The 19,866-nt window shown below is 40.9% G+C and overlaps 1 protein-coding gene across 3 annotated transcripts in view; it reads right to left on the bottom strand.

The window, feature by feature from the left end:
- ABCC4 (ATP binding cassette subfamily C member 4 (PEL blood group)) overlaps positions 1–19,866 on the bottom strand; it is a 280,167-nt gene that overhangs the window by 126,670 nt on the left and 133,631 nt on the right. For all 3 annotated transcript variants that reach the window (XM_021667906.2, XM_064362233.1, XM_021667907.2), the window contains 6 exons: positions 19,443–19,539; positions 15,131–15,340; positions 13,025–13,165; positions 12,284–12,321; positions 11,791–11,885; positions 9,855–10,001 (listed from right to left, as the gene is read on the bottom strand). In XM_021667906.2, coding sequence (XP_021523581.1) covers positions 9,855–10,001; positions 11,791–11,885; positions 12,284–12,321; positions 13,025–13,165; positions 15,131–15,340; positions 19,443–19,539 — 728 coding nt within the window. The remainder of the gene's footprint in view (positions 1–9,854; positions 10,002–11,790; positions 11,886–12,283; positions 12,322–13,024; positions 13,166–15,130; positions 15,341–19,442; positions 19,540–19,866) is intronic.

Here is a 19,866-nt window from a genome sequence, read left to right as displayed (position 1 = left end):
ACTGGGGCATCTTAATACCTCAACTCCCTGTGCAAGAACAGATTTTAAATGTCTACTGATGCTGTTAAAATGGATTAATTCATCTCCTTACTTCTTGAGGGCATGTAGTTTATGAGACAAAACTATACGGTACCAGACTTTAACCCACAGAGCGTTAAAAGTCACCTTCAATACACAACTAAACCCCAAGGAAATTTATTAGGTGTCTGACAGTTTCATTTTTTTGACTGGTAAACAACAAGGGAACTTGGTTTAGTTCCATGAGTCACAGCTTCCAAAAAATCAGTGTATGGATTTCTCGTCAGGCCATCACATATCAGGAACAAAGTCCACCACAGGTAATCTATTACAAACTGTACTTTTGAAAAAGAAAATTAGAGGCCAGAGTTAAATTTAATATAAGTACCAGCTATAAGACAAAAAAACACTCTTAATTTTATTTCCACACTGGGACGTCCCATTGTTCTTTATGGGTGTTGCTTAGAGAGATGCAAATGCACTCTTGGAACTATTGCTTGTTCTGTCCAGCCAACAGACATTTACTAACCAGATACAGTGTGTCCAATCCTGGGTTGAGGGGATTTAGCAAGGAAACAACAGATAAGCTCCAGGAAGATGGGAAGGCAAGGCTAACACAAGACATGGGCGGTAAATACACAATTACCTCAATTAGAATGTGACTAGCATTTTTTCTTTTTTGTTTTTTGTTTTTTTTTTTTTGAGACAGAGTCTCACTCCGTCACCAGGCGCCATGCTGGAGGGCAGTGGCGTGACCTCCGCCTCCCGGGTTCAAACAATTCTCCTGCCTCAGCCTCCCAAGTAGCTGGGACTACAGGCGCGCACCACCACGCCCAGCTAATTTTTTTGTATTTTTACAAATACAAAAAAGAGACGGGGTTTCACCATGTTGGCCAGGATGGTCTCAATCTCTTGACCTCGTGATCCGCCCGCCTCGGCCTCCCAAAGTGCTGGGATTACAGGCGTGAGCTACCGCGCCCGGCCGTAACTAGCATTTTCATAAATACTGTCGAAAATTTCATAAAAGCAAAAAAGTTTTAAACTTTACAGAAAACAAAATATCACAACCTCAATGTTGTAAGTATTCTAATTTTTTTTCCAGTTTCTTCATGGCAATATAAATAATCATGTTCATAATAAAGGGGGTCAGGAATAAAATAATAGAATATGAAAACTCTGATTATAAGTGAAAATTCTATAAATAATAGAATATGAAAACTCTGATTATAAATAAATGCATAATTATCTAAATTAGAATGTAACTATCATTTTCATAAATACTGTCGAAAATTTGATAAAAGCAAAAAAGTTTTAAACCTTATGGAAAACAAAATGTCACAACCTCAATGCTGTAAATATTTTAATTTTTTTTCCACTTTCTTCATGGCAATATAAATAATCATGTTTATAATAAAGGGGGCAGGAATAAAATAATATGAAAACTCCGATTATAAATGAAAATCAGAGTTCTCATATAAAACTCAAATTTAACTCCAGTTATAAATGGAAAACTCTCAAATTAAAACTAGTTACAAATGAAAAATCAAGAGTTCTCATATGAGAACTTCAAAGTCAAATCTTTGAGGGGAAGCAGTTGGCCTTACAGTAAAACAGAACAGCGTTTCAAGCTAGCAAATCCCAACAACTTCCACTTGGTGTCCAAAAACTATGCTTTATACATATTAGGCTCTCAGTAATATACTTACCATTTTTTGGGGGGCGGGGGGACGGAGTCTTGCTCTGTCACCAGGCTGGAGTGCAGTGGCGAGATCTCTGCTCACTGCAATCTCCATCTCCAGGGTTCAAGTGATTCTCCTGCCTCAGCCTCCCGAGTAGCTGGGACTACAGGCTCGTGCCACCACACCCAGCTAATTTTTGTATTTTTAGCAGAGATGGAGTTTCACCATGTTGGCCAGGATGGCCTCAATCTCTTGACCTTGTGATCCGCCCCCCCTCGGCCTCCCAAAGTGCTAGGATTACAGGTGTGAGCCACCTCGCCCACCACTTATCAATATTTATTCATGTTAAAATCGGCCACTGCAAGTGGTTAATGGTATAGCCTGTATTCCATTAGGTTATTCCAGAAACAGTGTTCTATTTTCTCTTGAAATGGTTATACAACAGCTAAGAACTAAGTCACGAAGGTACGTTGATTCTTTTCTGACAATAAAGTCACAGAGAGCTATGATGTTGATCTAACAGTAGAGGGACGGTTTTAAATGACAACACTTGACAATCACACATCCCAAAGGCTAATGTCAAATTATTAAGCACACATTAACAGCAAATATTGGGATATGCTATGAAGTCCTGAGTTCTAAGTTAGAAGATTCCAAGTTAGCTGAAGGTAAAGGTAAAGACAACATGTATCAAATCAGTTAATGGCGGCATTAAAACCATAGCCACAGACATTAGACTAGTGGAGAACTTACACATAACAAGAGAAAAGAAAGAGAGAAACAGAGATACATGCATATACAAATACATGCAGGTATCACATGATATACACTATAGGAAAACCATTTAACACAATTAAGTAAAATGTCATCTTATAATTTCCTGAAATATTACATGATTATCACTTTGAACAAAGCAGACGCTTCCCTAATTTTTTATCTTTTAAACATTTTATTGGATAACCACAAACACAGTGCTTTCTCTGTTACTAAGTTGTCAGTATTTCCATGTATGATTTATTATGGAGAAAAAACACGAATCAGAACATTCTAGATTAAAAATGTAAGCCAAAATGGCGCAATATTTACCAGCTGTAGACAAGTGCTACAGTAATCGCTTACATACAGATTACTAACAAAATAACAATAGCAATCAAATATATGTAACTATGTAACTATTTAAACTCCTAACAAAGGCTTTTATGATACTATTAGCAGTAAAGGAGCAACTCCCATAAAATATGACTTCATATCACCCCGATAAGAGTTTAAGTACATATAACCATTGTTATGTGAAAAAACATTATTTTTAACCGGTGACAAGCTGACAGGATTTAATTACCACACCCACTTCAAACTATTAGCTGTTTCATTCAAACCTGAAAAAATAATATTTGTGTGGCTATTGAGAATCATTATGATTGATGAAATCTTTTGTGTTATTCCCTTTATAGTCACTTGCATTTGTTATTATTAACAAGAAAAAATGAAAGGGGAAATGTGTGTTTTTGTTTTGCAACAAAGCTTTTCTGGTGATGACTAACTTCTTCCTTTGAATACAAAAAGCCTCTTAAACTAACTAATGTACATATAAATATGTTCTTTACAATAAGCATCAAGCAAGGGGGTGGGAGGGAAAGCCCGCAGGACTTAAGCCAGAATTAAAAGGAATATAGGCAAGATGAGTACATGAAAGCTGTCAGGATGGTTGTTATTCTCAATTTCTTACAGCTCATCTGCTCTCAAGGAAGAAAAATCATAGTTTCTTTTAACCATATCCACAACAGATCTCACTTGAAAGGAAACATAGCAAGTGATTTGGCATCAATGGGCATATTACCAATTTTCAAGCATCACTACTGAATATTTATACCAGTGACGAATGATGACACTGAGGAAATATTTTAGCACGAAGACTTGCCTTGTAAATTGTCTGAATGGTGCTGTGTCAAAACAACACCTACCATAAATCAGAGGTTTTAGGACCAGTATTTCTTGTTTAAACATGCTACCTGCTCAGCAGAATCACTTGTGTGAACAGGCATAGATTAATGTGTGCTGGGCAAAGCCATCTTACCCCCTAGCTTATAGAGCTATAATTTAACAGGCCTATTATTGTAGAGGTAATTTTGACAGTGCTGAAATATTATACTTGTTAAAAATGCACATTTAGCGCCAACTCCAGTGGTCATTTGAACTTCATAAACAGACAAATAGGTATCCCTACAATTACGTTTCTTTTCTACTGATGACTCTTTTTTTCTGGCAAGGCAGCTGGATATAAACATTTGATTTTATAGAGTATTGCCAGACAGTCTTTCTGATCACATAGAAAGCTCACCATGGAGGTTGCTTTCAGTTCACTTTTCAGTTCTTCACAAATTATTCAGCAACTTGCACTAGATTCCAGAGTCCCTTTCCCGGTTTGAGAAACAATAGTTCAAACCACTATCACCTTCTTCCCCCAATCCCTGTCAGATGCATATCCTAAACCAGGATAGTTTGTATTTATAAAATCATCTACAGAGCCTAACTGACTAATTTCCCATTCAATCAAGGTGGGAATCTTTTTTTTTTTTTTTTGAGACAGGTTGGAGTGCAGTGGTGCAATCACAGCTCACTGCAGTCTTGACCTCCCAGGCTCAAGTAATCCTCCTGACTCAGCCTCTCAAGCTTCTAGGATTACAAGCACGCATCACCACACCCCGCTAAAAGCTGGGAATCTGAATCACTGGGGGAACCCTAGATTTTTGATTAGGGAAGATAGGAGAATATGCCTGTCTTGAAAACTAGAACTAGCATTCACGTTCTGCACCTCAGTGACCACAAGTACCTTCTACTGGATGAAAAAAGAAACATGGAAAGAAGTTAATGTTTCTTTTTTCTAGTGTTTTAGTTCTCATTTACCTTAATCTATAAAGAAAAAAGAATCATATCAATCTGTTTTTTTTGCTACACTGTTGAAGGCATAAATGAACATAAATATACATACACATACATACTCGCCCCGCACACACTGGAAAAAAACCAGTTGTGTGAAACATACTAGTTATAACCCAATATTAACTTAATACTTCCCTGAGAGAGTAAAGAAACATATCTACTGACACCAGTGACTTGGTTTCTTAAAGTCAAATTAACTAATTGAAAGCAAGTAAACAAACATTTATCTGGCGCCCATTAGGGTCAGTATACTTCGCTAAATGTTATGTCACCACAATTAGGCATGAGAAAACAGGACAACAAACCTCTCATCGTTTCTCCAAAACAAAGGGTGAAATTGTAGAGACCTAATAAGAATAAAAAGTCTCTGCTAACTCTGTTGGCACGGAAGAAAACTAAAGGAACTAACTGTGTAGTTATCTTTCTCTGCAAACTCATGCTTACAAAGAAAACAGAAACATCATACAAGCAAATCATAATGTATGCTTCAGGAATTAAAATGTATCCAACCAGTCAAGATGTCAGCGTCTGCCTATTCCAGTTACTAGTCAAGAAGGTGTAATTAGGAAATCCAAAAAACCCTGTTTGAAATGCTAGGTATTCCAGGACAACATCGGGAACCTATCTTCCACAAACACTTTCATGTTTCAGACATAATACACCACAAAATCACTTTTCAAATTTCATATTAACACATATCAAAATACAAAGACCCAAGCTATAAAACTAGAATTTCCAAGAAAGCTTTAAATTAAAAACCGGGTTTTGCAATGAGGTATTCTTACATTATATCACGGAAATACTGCAGATCATGCTGCCCTCTTGTGCTGGATATCAAAAGTAAAATGAATTCTGCCCATGCCGGGAAAACAGGATTTACATTTAAAATAAAAATCCTCTCTTAATTTCTAAAGACTTACTCTTGATCTAGAATTTGTGTTACCCACTTACTATGATTGGAACGGAATGAAAACAGGGCTAAGACACACAAAAAAACTTTGACTAGGAAAAGGTAGATGCAGTGAACAGCATCGGAAAATATCTGAAATGCTCTATTCATCTCAGGTCATAATCAAAATATGCAGGAGGTATCTGGGGACAGCTGAAAACGTGAGGCTTCTTGCCAGACTCACGTGATCCCATTACCAACCTACATCAAAGGAAGGAAGAATAAAAACTAGCAATGGGTAAGAGGAGGATAAAAAGACAAGAAAGGAAAACTGGCTTTTGGCCGGACACAGTGGCTCATGCCTGTAATCCCAGCACTTTGGGAGGCTAAGATGGGTGGATTACCTGAGGTCAGGAGTTCGAGACCAGCCTGGCCAGCATGGTGAAACCCTGTCCCTACTAAAAATACAAAAATTAGCCGGGTGTGATGGCGGATGCTATAATCCCAGCTACTTGGGAGGCTGAGACAGGATAATCACTTGAACCTGGGAGCCGGAGGTTGCAGTGAACTGAGACTGTGCCACTGCACTCCAGCCTGGATGACAGAGTGAGACTCTACCACACACACACACACACACACACAACCATTTGTCCACTGGTGGGCACCCTGGGTGAATGTGTGTCCATTCTGGCTATGGGCCCAGCCCCCTCCCAATAGCAGACAGAGCATGGTTGCCCCTCAGTCCCTACTCTGCATTGCTCGTCAGTACTTGGCTTCTGGGGGAAGTTGTTATCTCAGTACCAGTAGAAGGTAAAACCTTGTCTCTACTAAAAATACAAAATATTAGCTGGTTATGGTGGGGGACACCTGTAGTATCAGATACTCAGGAGACTGAGGCATGAGAATTGCTTGTACCAGGGAAGTGGACATTGCAGTGAGCTGAGATCACGCCACTGCACTCCAGACTGGGCAACAGAGCCAGACTCTGTGTCAAAAAGAAAAAAAGGAAGAAAGAAAAAGAAAAAGGAAGAAAACTGGCTCGTCATTCTAAGGCAGCACACTGGTTTGGCTCCCATTTTATCCTGCTAGCTTAAGATTGATCAGGTTAATGAAAGGCCAGTAGATAAAAAAGGTATTGTATTATATAAACAAACTAAGATAAATTTCAAGCAACCATAGGTGGGTGCAAAATGGAGAGGAACTTAATGTCTTAGACCTTGGGGAAGTGTGACCTTCTTAGAAACAGAACCTTCACTGTCGAGAAGAAACATGCACCTTCCAGGGTTACCTTCCTCTTTTCCCTAAATCCAAATAAGTGAACTTGGGCAACCAAGGGAACCCTTCCAGATGGTCTGGTTCTCCGAGTCAGCAGCAAGGTCGCCCATTCATTCTGCCTGGTCACACGGATGAGGATCTGGGCAGAAGCATGATGAGGGGGACGGCATATCTGGGGTGGGAGCAGCCATGAAATAATGGAGAAGACACTTAGATGCTGCAGATCAAAGTCACTGAGAATATTCCAGCACAAGGGCACTGGAGACAGGGATCTGGGGGATGTCCAGCCAGACCCCTGGTGTGAGTCACCTAGAGTGTCTGTGCCAGTGGCCATCCCACGGTGAGCTTACCGGAAGTTTCATGCTGTCAGAGGTCCTCCCAGTTTCCTAAGTTCCCTAAAATCTGGGAGAATGTCGGGATGCTGAGCTCATAGGAAACTCCACTGGGGCTCTTCTAAGAGCTTGTTTTCAGTAACTAACTATTCAGACATGCTTCCCAGTCTCTCTACCCTACTCAAAGAACACTCTGCAATTTATGGGGCACAACAGTATGCCAGATATGTATACACATTTAACATATACATTTAATTAAGAGTGCTAAAAAATCGAGCATGCCTACCTCACTATCCTAGAGGGAAATCTTTATTTATACTATAAAGCTGCTGGGTCCAGTCACTCACACCTGTAATCTGCCAGCACTTGGGGAGGCTGAGAGGCAGGAAGGTCCCTTGAGCACAGGAGTTCACGACCAGCCTGGGCAACATAGTCAGATCCCATTTCTTCAAAATATAATAAAATAAATTTTAAAAATTAGCTGGGCATGGTGGCACAGGCCTGTGGTTCCCCACTACTTGGGAGACTGAGGTAGGAGGCTCACTTGAGCCCAGGAAGTCAAGGCTACAGTGAGTCATGATCATGCCACTGCACTTCAGTCTAGCCAACAGAGTGAAATCCTATCTCTGAATAAATAATTTAAACATATATATGTAAAACCATTAATGTACAATCAGTAATATGAATTCTGAGGCATAATTCACAGCTTTTGTGTATCCTTCACCATTGTAAAAGGTACAAAAATTTTATCCAAATGAAAAATTTTAATTCTACCATTAAAAATCTTTTAATTTTTCAATATAATTTTTTCAAAATCTACCACTAAAAAAGTAAATAATTCATGACCTCTAAACATTTTAGACAAACTAGGCCTCTCTTTGGGGTACTTATTTGGGCTTCTATTTTGTTGAAGAAATAAAGTCGTGCTAATAGATAGAGTAGGAAGAAGCCAGATAAACACTCGTGTGCCACTGGAAGATTAGTGACCTCCAAGATTTAGACTGGGTCCCAAATCCCTGAATAATAAATAAATCAGCATGAGGAGAAGTCCACAGGTCTCGAACATGGAGAGGCTGGTTAATGGCAGTCAGGAGCATTCCGAGGCCTGTGATAACAGAAATGCAGTCCCACTTAATGCTCCAAACGTTATGACTGTAGTTTCAAATTAACTGGCAAAGTGGCGCGACGTTACAGCTGTAATAGTGCAGAGGTCCTCCAGTGATTTTCTAATAACAGCTGAAATCAGGCTGATATTTGTGTGGCCTCTGCTGTTTACAAATCCGTGCACATTGCATGGTGCTTGGACTGAAAAGTATTTGTTAAATAAATCTACACAAGATGCTTTCTAGAACAGTCTTCTTTAATCTTCACAAAACTCATGTAAAACAGAAAGAGTAGGAGTAATTTCCATCCCACAGTTAAGGTGATTCTGTTCAGAGATACCATGGCTTACGGAGAGTGATGATAATGAATATCATCACTGACATTCATTAGGCAATGACCATGTACCTAGACACTGTTTCATGTACTAGGAATGTATTAACATGCTTAATTCTCATAAGATTTCAATTTGGTGGATATGAATAGTATCCTTATTTTATAGATAAGAAAACTGTGACACAGAAAAATTCAGTAACTAGGACATGAATGTGAATGTAACTATAACCAGCTGTAACGATTAGTAACTAGCACCAGGACTGAACCCAGGCAGTTAGCTTGAGTCCACACTTTGAACTACAACATTTACTTGGAGATTTGCCTGTGTAATAGCATCTATATGCTTTGGCCTTGGTCACACAGGTAGTCAATGGCCAGGCCAAAGCTATGCCTGTGTTCTCTCCAGGTCACCTCCCTGCTTCTACGAGGACACCTCCCATTGCACAAACAATGTCACTCAGGCCTCCCCACAAGTTCACTCAACTGACCACGGTGTATAGGCACAACTAACTCTCCATAGGAACCCGGGTCAGGGAGTCTGGCCTCAGAAGCAACGCAGGTCAAAAGCCCATAGTGCAGAGGCATCAACCACTTGAAAACTACCGAGCATACTTGGGTATACCCAGGAAAAGAGCTATGGAAGATCTACATGGCAGGTTCAACCAAGTCTCTATGATAGAACCAAAAGTCTACTTTAAAACCACAGAGTTAGAAACTTTTCTTGAAGGGGAGTTTACATTTTACCAATCTCGGCTTTTAATTAACCACGTATTACCTTACAGGGAAACCTCACAGTCAGGCTATGTACAAAAACCCTGTGGTTCCAGAAATGAATGGGTTTCCCAATGAAAGAAAGAAATGCACAGCCTGTCTCACGTCAGAGCATCCCTGCTTACAAAGATCCTTCCGAAAAATGGCATAACCTAACACTATGTAAATACGGCCAATGCTTTAGCAACTATTCAGCTACATTTAAACATATTTACAGGGAATGCAGGATGCTTTGCTTGCCTCACAGCAAATGGACTCCTAAAGCATTCTGCAAAGTGAACATTTATTTTTCCACACACATATAAATTGGAATAAAAGATTGTATGCCCCCCCATACTCAGATTTTCTCTGGTAGTAGAATAATATCAGTGAAACTTCTTGTAGAAAATTAATCAACATGCATAGTGATTTTCTTCCAAGCATCCCTTCCATTTTCAAAGACGGAAATGTAATCAGATCCTAAATGTGTTGTTAACAAGACATATTTACTGAGAAACTTGGTGTCAGACTTACCTATTGGATTTCTATCAAAGAATAATACCGGAGCTTTCAGAATTGACTCAAACATTTTGTTGTGCAAAGTTTGTGAAGAATTAACAAGGACGTAGAATACCAATAGAGATCTTGCTATGCCAAAAAGAACGGTAGCTACAGTTAAACCTGAAATAAAGAAATATCACTTAGAGAACACAGCGTATCTCTGTATTTTCTTCAACAGTGCTAAAGCAATCAGGTACTTTATAAAAATGTTACTTATTTTATTCCATAAAGCATCTGGATTCTATAAAAGTATAACATATTTACAAAACGCATTGACAAAGAAGAATTAAAATAGTTTATTTTTCTCTTACTGAATAGAAACTGCCCAGAAAAGAAAAATCAGGTATATAATACAATTTCATTCTAGGCTTTCCTAATTCAATTGCAAGTTCTATTAACAACTCAGAAGTAAGACAGATAATCATGAAATGTAGCTGATCTTCTCCATATTCCAAATCTTATTATTTACATTATGTCCCGTAATCTAAAAAAAGGTGGTATGTTTTGATACCAACAGGTGATATTAACAAGGAATAGGAGAAATGATTTACCTTTTCCTTGTAGAAAATGCCCAAGTAGCTTTAAAGAATTTAAAAATACCATATTAAGTTGCATGTGGAAAACCTCTTGAATAATTGAATTGCAAGAAAACACAAATCATATTTTAACATAAGATAATTAATCTAAATAAGCAACTAATCCCCCACCACATTTTACATAGACACAAGACATTTTTAAATGAAGAAAATAAATTATACATTTTTATTGAGACATGAATGAGTATCCATTATTCACACAGAAATTAAAAGAGCTTTCCTAACATCTCTTAACTCACAATGCTCAGTACAGTGGGGGTTACTTCCATAACAAATATTTCCCTTTCAGATGACATGTCACTGTTATTTAACCTCTGAAAGCAGCTAAAATTCCTAACTCCATCAGCAGGCATTATCTGTAGCCTCCCATCCTACACGAACATATAATAGAACCGATTTCCTTCTTCCTTTAGTTTTCAGAGTCTGCCAATTTGGAAGGTAAACACCTAATGGATTTAGATTTATTAGCAAGTGATCAATGAAATCAATACCAAATTTCACTGAGCAGGTTCTAACAAAGACAACTCATTCTATCTCTGAGGAAAGCTTATATGAGCATTTCCTGTGGAAATATTTAAAATTTTAGATGAGGATTTCCTTGAAACACTATGTAATGCCACATACATTCTAAGCACTCTTGTGAAAACAGAGTATGGCGTTAATATTAGTCTGGCAAGCCAAATGTTAAATTAATCACACAGTTGGGGACGCGATAACATTGTGATCTCAAGGTAAGAAATAGAAGGCGTCCTAATTCCTAGACACTGGATTTTTCCCTGCTCAGCTTCCCTCTTAAGTAATTAGTGAAGCCCAAGAGATGAGCAGTGCTGAAGGGAGCTTTGCATACCTGGGAGGGAATAATGCTTTTATTTTGGGGGCCTTGCTGCCAGCGGATTTCATCCAAGTTCAATAAAAGCCAGGGTTTATTTAGACAGAATTGGAACAATCTGAACCACAGGGTGGGGATCCGTTTCTAATCCCCCTGCCCATCCGTATAATGATATAAGATTTAGCTAAAGCAACCTATTAGAATAGACAATAGCCACATATTTCCAGTGGCTGATTTTCTGAATGCTCAATCCTGGTTTAACTTTCAAAATCCAGTACAGAGCAAATTAAGAGTCTTCATTCAACCTCTTTCTTCTAGTCGATTTTTAAAATAATTATTCTAATTAATTCACAGAGTAAATATGACTGAGACTCCTAATCTGTTAAGACATTACTGAATTACTCCTGGAAGCCCTAGTTACTCACACAGGCTCATTGTAAGCACTTCAGCCTCTCATATAATAGACCAAATGATTAAACTTTACCTGAATAAATTCCTAAGTACCAGTTAAGATCTAGCTTCTCGGTTACATTTCCTCCTCCATTTATAGTGACATTTAGCGTACTTTGTTTGTTTGCCCTATGGAACACGGGGAGAAAAAAATATTAAGCTATCGATGGAATCTAGATAAACACATTTTTTAAAAAATGAACCTCAATTTGGGAGAAATGCTTCATGCTGGAAAATGATTCTCAGCTCACATAGTGCTGGGTGTATCTACCTTATAAAAATTCAATTTAAATCACGACTTTGAGTTCCTGAAACTGTCTGTGAACATGAAGCCGAGGATCAGACATGGGTGGAGACCACCACAGGTTGCACTCCACCAGGAAGCACTCTAATTTTTCTTTGGGTAAACTAAGCGAGGATTAGAAGAGAAGGATCAACAAATGCCACCCTCTCCCCCTACTCTATGGAAAACTGAGTCTTCTTAGTGATTTTTGAGTATTTCATACATCAGACCAGAAATAACTTACCAGTACGAAAGCCACCAATCTTGAAGAACATAGGCAACCTAGGAGGAGAGAAACAACGACGACAAAAATCAAACTTTGGTATGACTTACCAGCTCAAAACTCTTCATCGCTAACATGGACAATGGAAAGAAAGGCTCAAAGCCGGGTGCAGTGGCTCTGGCCTGTAATCCCAGCACTTTGGGAGGCCGAGGCAAGCAAATCACCTGAGATCAGAAGTTTGAGACCAGCCTGGCCAACATAGCAAAACCCCATCTCTACTAAAAATACGCCTAACCTGGCATGGTGGCACATGCCTGTAATCCTAGCTACTCAAAAGGCTAAGGCAGGAGAATTGCTTGAACCTGGGAGATGGAGGTTGCAGTGAGCCAAGATCGCACCACTGCACTCCAGCCTGGGCAACAGAGCAAACCTCTATCTCAAAAAAAAAAAAAAAAGAAGGAAAGAAAGAAAGGCCTGAGAAGAACTTGCATAGTTCTTCCAGCTCAGGCCTGTGCCGAGCCCAAACTCCCAGATATCAAGAGCTCAAGAAAACGCATATTCCATTTTAAAATCATTGAAAGATACCGTTTTCCCCAGAAGGTCTTTGTAGCAGACATGCAACACCAATAGGCAGCCCTCACTTTGTTCCCCAAAGACAGCACATTTCAATGCAGACCCCAAGGGAACTGCAAGATGCAGCTGTAATAGCATAAATATAGGTACTGTAAATATCATTTTGAGGGCACAGATGTCATTCTTTACCTGAGCTGCAGTGTTTAAGAGAACAAGGAAAATGATGACAATCCAGTGAGCACCAGCTCTGAAGTAATTCTTATAGGCCTTAAAACCAACTTTTCCTTCAGAACGGTTCTCCTCTGAGAGTGCAGCTGGGACATTCTCCGTCTGCAAAGGAAAAAAGGTGGTAAAAGACATAACAGTATACAAAACTGTATCCAAAGATGACAATGCACTCTGTTGACAAAGCTGTGGGGAAATAGGCGGAAGTCCAAAGTGATCCATCTCCTGTGGAAATATCTAGCCAAACTGTACATGCATTTATTGACAGATTATTGAGATGAAGTTTTGCTCGTGTCACCCAGGCTGGAGTGTAGTGGTGTAATCTTGGCTCACTGCAACCTCCGCCTCCTGAGTTCAAGTGATTCTCCTGCCTTAGCCTCCTGAGTAGCTGGTATTACAGGTGCCTATCACCACCCTGGCTAATTTTTGTATTTTTTTAGTAGAGACAGGGTTTCATCATGTTGGCCAGGCTGGTCTGGAACTCCTGACCTCAGGTGATTTGCCCACCTCGGCTTCCCAAAGTGCTGGGATTACAGGCATGAGCCACCACGCCTAGCTACATGAACTTATCTTTGGATCCAGCCACCCCATTTTCAGGGTTCTACTAGAGATAAGGAAATATCATTTGTACATTGTGGCGTGGCTACCTGGAAGGATGACATTAGGATGTCCAGCACTTACCTAGCACACCCAAATTCAAGTGTAAATGGAGAAACTTGTTCCAAAATCATATACAAAATGACATGGAACTCTCAACTGCATCACTCAAGATGGAAACATAAAAGAGCAGAGGATTAAAACTGAAGCTCAATGCAGTAACTGGGGTCAAGCAGTGAGTCTGAGTAACCATATTTGGAAAGCAAGGGATAGTATATGATCCTAATCTATTTGGTTCCTGAGTTTTGGAAATTGACTCCTGAGAATTTGGCATGTGAGGGCCTAATCTGAATATCTGCAAGGATCCTTCAGGCTCCTGGATTTGGATAGTGAGTGATTGTATGGCAAGGAATAGGTTTTTAAGTGAGCTCTGGTACATTTCTGCCTGGAGGACTTAGAATGCATGAGATTCACAGATTCTGAGGATGCACTGAGCAGTTCTATGCTGACCACTGGGAATGCCAAGTCAAATAAGATACAGCTCCTACTCTTGAAAGGTAAAGAAGGAAGATGCAGGGGCATGGATGAAGCTGGAAACCACCACTCTCAGCAAACTGGCACAAGAACAGAAAACCAAACACCACATGTTCTCACTCATAAATGGGTGTTGATGAGAACACAGGGAAATAGGGAGGGGAACATCACACACTGGGGCCTGTCGGGAGGTGGGAGGTATAGGGGAAGGATAGCAGGGGTTCGGGGGATTGGGGAGGGATAACATTAGGAGAGATACCTAATATAGATGATGGAGGGATGGATGCAACAAACCACCATGGCACATGTATACCTATGTAACAAATCTGCATGTTCTGCACATGTACCCCAGTACTTAAAGTATAATAATTTTAAAAAATTGTTTTAAAAAAGAAGGAAGATGGGCTGCTGTGTGTCAGGAGCTGTTGGGTCACTGCATGTGCTACTTCTGCATAACATAAAGCATCTGACAACAGGGCAAAATACCTCCATCATCCACCTGCAACATCAAAACATGCCAACATATAGGAAAAGTGGCTAATCTCATGTGGCCCACAGCATGACTTTGTCTAAGGGGGTCTTCAAATTATGCCTCTGGATGCAAAGAGAAGTAGGGGCACCAGACAAAGCAGGATTTCGCTACAGTAAATTAAAGAGTTGCAATATCAGTGTGAGTCACATACAGCTTGGGACATGCACCAGCATACACACCCAGTACTCATCTCCATGACATTCCCCAGCCTACACGCAAAGGATAACTCCAACCAGGGTTGTTTGCCTTGGTTCTGTTTTAATCTGCCAATATCATGAACAAGACCTTGGAACCACAGAGTCTACTTTGGGACAAAGGATGATGCTTTGAACAGAGTAGACCAAAGATCTATGAGGCCATTAAGAGTCAACAAAACCAGGCCATGTCCTAACAGGAGGTGAACTCACATCTTGGCTCTCCAGAGCACCATCTTTCAAGGAGGGTCTAGAAGATTGTTGAGACCAAACCGAAGACTCTGAGAAGGTACGATTTCTCAGTGTGGGAGTTTCTGGAACTGGAAGCTGTTCACCTTCCTCGTTGTCCTTCTTTAAAAGGGAGCCAAAATCTAGCCCAGATTTCAGAAACTCAGTGTAAGTACCCTTCTGTACCATTTTACCCTAAAATAAAAATAAAGAATTTCAGAGAGATACATTTGCAAGTGATAATGTTAACATAATCTAATTCTAATCCAGAAAAGGTAACTGACCTTAAGTTATGATTATATTTGGGTCCGGAATCCTAGTTGACAAATCTAATACAATTCAACTTGATACACAACTGAGTGCTCTGTGCTCAGCCAAACCCCGTGTTAGGTGCTGGGGAATATTTTTTAAATGGGTAATAGTGTGTTGCAAATGGCGATCATTGTCACATAGATGTTGGTGACCGTATTGGGAGTCTTGTTACAGAACATGAAAACTGAGATAAGCCTTATGCAATAAGAATTGAAGGAATGAGTAAACTGAGAAGTATATTCCAGGAAAGAAACCGAACACTGATAGGGAGGTAGGAACAGGCATATCTGCATAGTAGGAAGCACCCCACAAGCCTCCACTGGCCATGGGCCATATGCCCTGCTGGAACAAGGTGTGTGGGAACCAGCCTTGGACACAGACCCCATAAGCTGCACTCTCATGGTCTTTACTCTAAAATTGCCCCACAGAACAGGTATGGTGGCTCACACCTGTAATACCAGCAGTTTGGAAGGCCAAGGTGGGTGGCCTTCCAAAGGCCTGAGGTCTTGAATCACCTGAGGTCAGGAATTCAAGACCAGCCTGGCCAACATGATGAAACCCCACCTCTACTAAAATTAGCTGGGCACCTGTAATCCCAGCAACTCGGGAGACTGAGGCAGGAGAATAGCTTGAACGCAGTAGGCAGAGCTTGCAGTGAGCAGAGAGTGAGCAGCCTGGGCGACAAGAGCAAAACTCCATCTCAAAAATCAATTTAAAAATAAAAATAAATAAATAAATAAAACTGCCCCACAGATTCAGGGAGTTCCTAACTGAAAATTCGACATTCCATGGGACACGTCCCTGTACAGTTTTCTCTCCTTACAAAGCCATAGGAAATCATGTACAAATATCTTCACTATTTGTGTACCCCATGAAATGAGACCCAACTGATTTCCTCAAACGGCAGCAAACAAAATGTTAGGCAAATTCCCAGCATACAAAATTTTGCAATTTTCCTCAGAAGCCAAGTACTGACGAGCAATGCAGAGTGGGTTCTGAGGGGTAACCATGCTCTGTCTGCTGTTAGGGCAGGGGCTGGGTGGACAGCAAGAATAGATGCATATTTATCCTGAGTGCCCACTAGTGGAAAAACCGTGCGTGTATGTGTGTGCGTAGGGGGCAGGACTGTTGCTCAGGCTGGAGTGCAATGACATGATCTTGGCTCACTGCAACCTTCACCTCCGGGGTTCAAATGATTCTTCTGCCTCAGGCTCCTGAGTAGCTGGGACCACAGGCACGTGCCACCATGCCCAGCTAATTTTTTTGTATTTTTGGTACAGACAGGTTTTCACCATCTTGGCCAGGCTGGTCTCGAACCCCTGACCTCAAGTGATTCCCCACCCCTAGCCACCTCCACCTCCAAAATTGCTGAGATTACAGGCATGAGCACTGCGCCTGGCCAATAGTTGTTTTGGAGAAAGGTTATTCTACCACCCACAGATTTTATTCTAATGTACCAGCATTCAGTTTTGCCACACTAGTCTCAGCCCTCTGCATAAGAAATTAATTGTTTTTAAGTTTGAGGAACCTGGACTCCCTATCCCTGGGGGAGTGGGGAAGAGCTGGCACACAGAACTGCTTCTCAAGAGACAGCAGTTCTGCCTTCAATAATCCTCTTAAGGGTGAGAATTCACATGCTAGGACTTCAGCGGACAGATTCCTCACTGTTCTTGAAGCAGCAAGGAGGGGCTTACACACACAGGAAGACTTGCAAGAGCTTTGCTATCATCATATGCCCCATTTGTTGCAATAATGTGACATTTATCTCCCTCGAAGAATGGTGCCCACAGATCTTATGAAATATAATTAACACTCATTTTTATTATTTGCACCATTTAATGAAGAAATTGTGGGAGGAGAAACATTAAAATATTGGAAGACACTAAGGGGATTTCAGACCTACAGTGAGGGATTTGACCAGAGCCTGGAACAGACAAGGGTTAAGGACCGGGGTGCTGAGGCCGGCCATGCTAGCTCTTGTGGGTTGAATGGTGACTCCCTAAAAAAACATGTTCAGTTCTAAATCTTGTTACCTGTGAATGTGGCCTTTTTTGAAACAGAATCGTTGCAGATGCAATCAAGACAAGCTGGAGTAGGGTGGGCCCCAGGTCCAATGACTGATGTCCTTATAGGAAGAAAGCCAGACAGACAAAGCGACAACGCCATGTGACAACAGAGGCAGAGACTGAAGGGCTGCACTGCCAGCCAAGGACCAACAGTGAGTGCCAGCAAAACCCTAGAAGGTGGAAGAGGCGAGGAAGGATTCTCCCAGGGAGCCTTCAGAGAGAGCATGGCCCTGCACACACCTTGATTTTGGCCTTGCAACCTCAGAACAGTGAGACGATAAATTTCTGTTGTCTTAAGCCACCAAATGTGTGGTAGTTTAGTCTGGCAGTCCTAGGAAACTGATACACGAGACTAAGCCCTTATGTCTGTCTTGTGAACTACTAAGACTTCAAGTTACTCTGCTGTAGCTCCTCCAGCAAACAACAAAGGGGATCTTTTTTTTCTTTTTTTTGAGATGGAATTTCACTCTTGTTGCCCAGAATGGAGTTCGATAGCGTGATCTCGGCTCACTACAACCTCCACCTCCCAGGTTCAAGTGATTCTCCTGCTTCAGCCTCCCAAGTAGCTGGGATTACAGGCACATGCCACCATGCCCAGCTAATTTTGTATTTGTAGTAGAGATGGGGTTTCTCCATGTTGGCCAGGCTGGTCTGGAACTCCTGACCTCAGACCATCTACCCGCCTCGGCCTCCCAAAGTGCTGGGATTACAGGCGTGAGCCACCGCGCCCAGTTAGGATATCTTAAAATCACAGATCAAACCATGTCCAGTAGCCTCTGTCCTAATTCTAGGGCTGATGACCACTGCTCTGAGCCCACCTTCCTCCAGGCTCTCCCTGGCTTGCTGTGCTCCAGCCACGCTGTCCCCCTTGATGTTCCCATAAACATACCAGGTAACTTCCAGCTTTAGGACCCCACTGCCAGTCCCCGGCCTCAGATGCCCCACCCCAGGTGACTGCATGGTCAGCTCCTTCACATCACTCAAGTCCCAGCAAGGCAACCTCACTCCTCCATCTCCTTCCTTGCATCTATCTCCAGGAAGAATGGCAGCCTGACGATGGCAAGCACGTTGTCTTACTTACACCTATACTGGCTCTCATACATATCAGGCACTCAAAAATTCCTGTGCAGTGACACTAGCCACTGGCTATTCCAGGAACGTGGGTGCTGTGATTAGGGGCTGTTCTTTTATCCAACTGTGGTTCTGCTATTATTATTTTATTTATTTATTTTGAGACAGAGTCTCACTCTGTCGCCCAGGCTGGAGTGCAATGGCATGATCTTGGCTCACTACAACCTCCACCTCCCAGGTTCAAGTGATTCTCTTCCTCAGCCTCCCCAGCAGCTGGGACTACAGGCATGAGCCACCATGCCCAGCTAATTTTTTGAATTTTTAGTAGAGATGGAGTTTCACCATGTTGGACAGGCTAGTCTCGAACTCCTGACCTCAGGTGATCCGCCTGCCTCAGCCTCCCAAAGTGCTGGAATTACAGGCGTGAGCCACCACGCTCAGCCGTTTCTGCTATTCATAGAAGAGGATCTTTAGGCAAACTATGCATGAAAATCAGGCAAACAGGTCTTAGTATCTGTAATCTCCAAATAATAAAATTTGAATTAAGTCATGGAAGAAGTAAACAAAAAGTTCTAAATTAAAATAACATCACTATCTTTAACAATGTAGTAACCGTGAAATAACATCACTATCTTTAACAATGTAGTAACCGTGAGGTAGCAATTTTATATACTTTACAGTAATAAGGTTTGGCATGTAATAGTGACATTTCTACAGGTCTTTTGAGTTAACACTCAAAAATATGAATCCCAGCTCTGAGAAGAAAGGTACATGAAATGGAGGAAGAAGAAGGGGATTCAACACACCTGAGTACTTGCAAGTTCGGGAAACCTCTAGAAACTACTTACATCTTTCAATATCAGAATCTGACTTGCAGCTTTGAGGTACTGCAACTGATGCGTCACTAAAATTGTGATCTTCTCATGCAAAGTTTGACAAATACACCTATAAATGTAAAAGGCACAGGGTGAAAAAAACACATGAATAGGGGTGCTCCACATTGAAAAACATTCATTCAGAAACCATAGTCAGACAAAGACAACACAGTAGTCAAAGATCTGGAGGTTAAATACAAACTAAACACAAATATAAACCAATACAACCTGCTAGGTCCTCAGAGCCTTGCTATGAAGAAATCCTGAAAAGTAGTCTGGGAAGGAGGCAATGAGTGTAATTTTTTTTTTTTTCTAAAACTTAGTTTAACAGTTACATACTCCATCATGAAAAACGATTGAACAACACAGAGATTCAAAAACCTGACTTGACTAAAAC

Source organism: Aotus nancymaae, unplaced genomic scaffold (assembly GCF_030222135.1).
Source record: "Aotus nancymaae isolate 86718 unplaced genomic scaffold, 86718_ANA_hifiasm-v0.15.2.pri h1tg000048l, whole genome shotgun sequence".
NCBI classification, from domain to species: domain Eukaryota; kingdom Metazoa; phylum Chordata; class Mammalia; order Primates; family Aotidae; genus Aotus; species Aotus nancymaae.
Note: the sequence above shows the minus strand (reverse complement) of the source record. Positions and strands in the feature narration are given on the sequence as shown.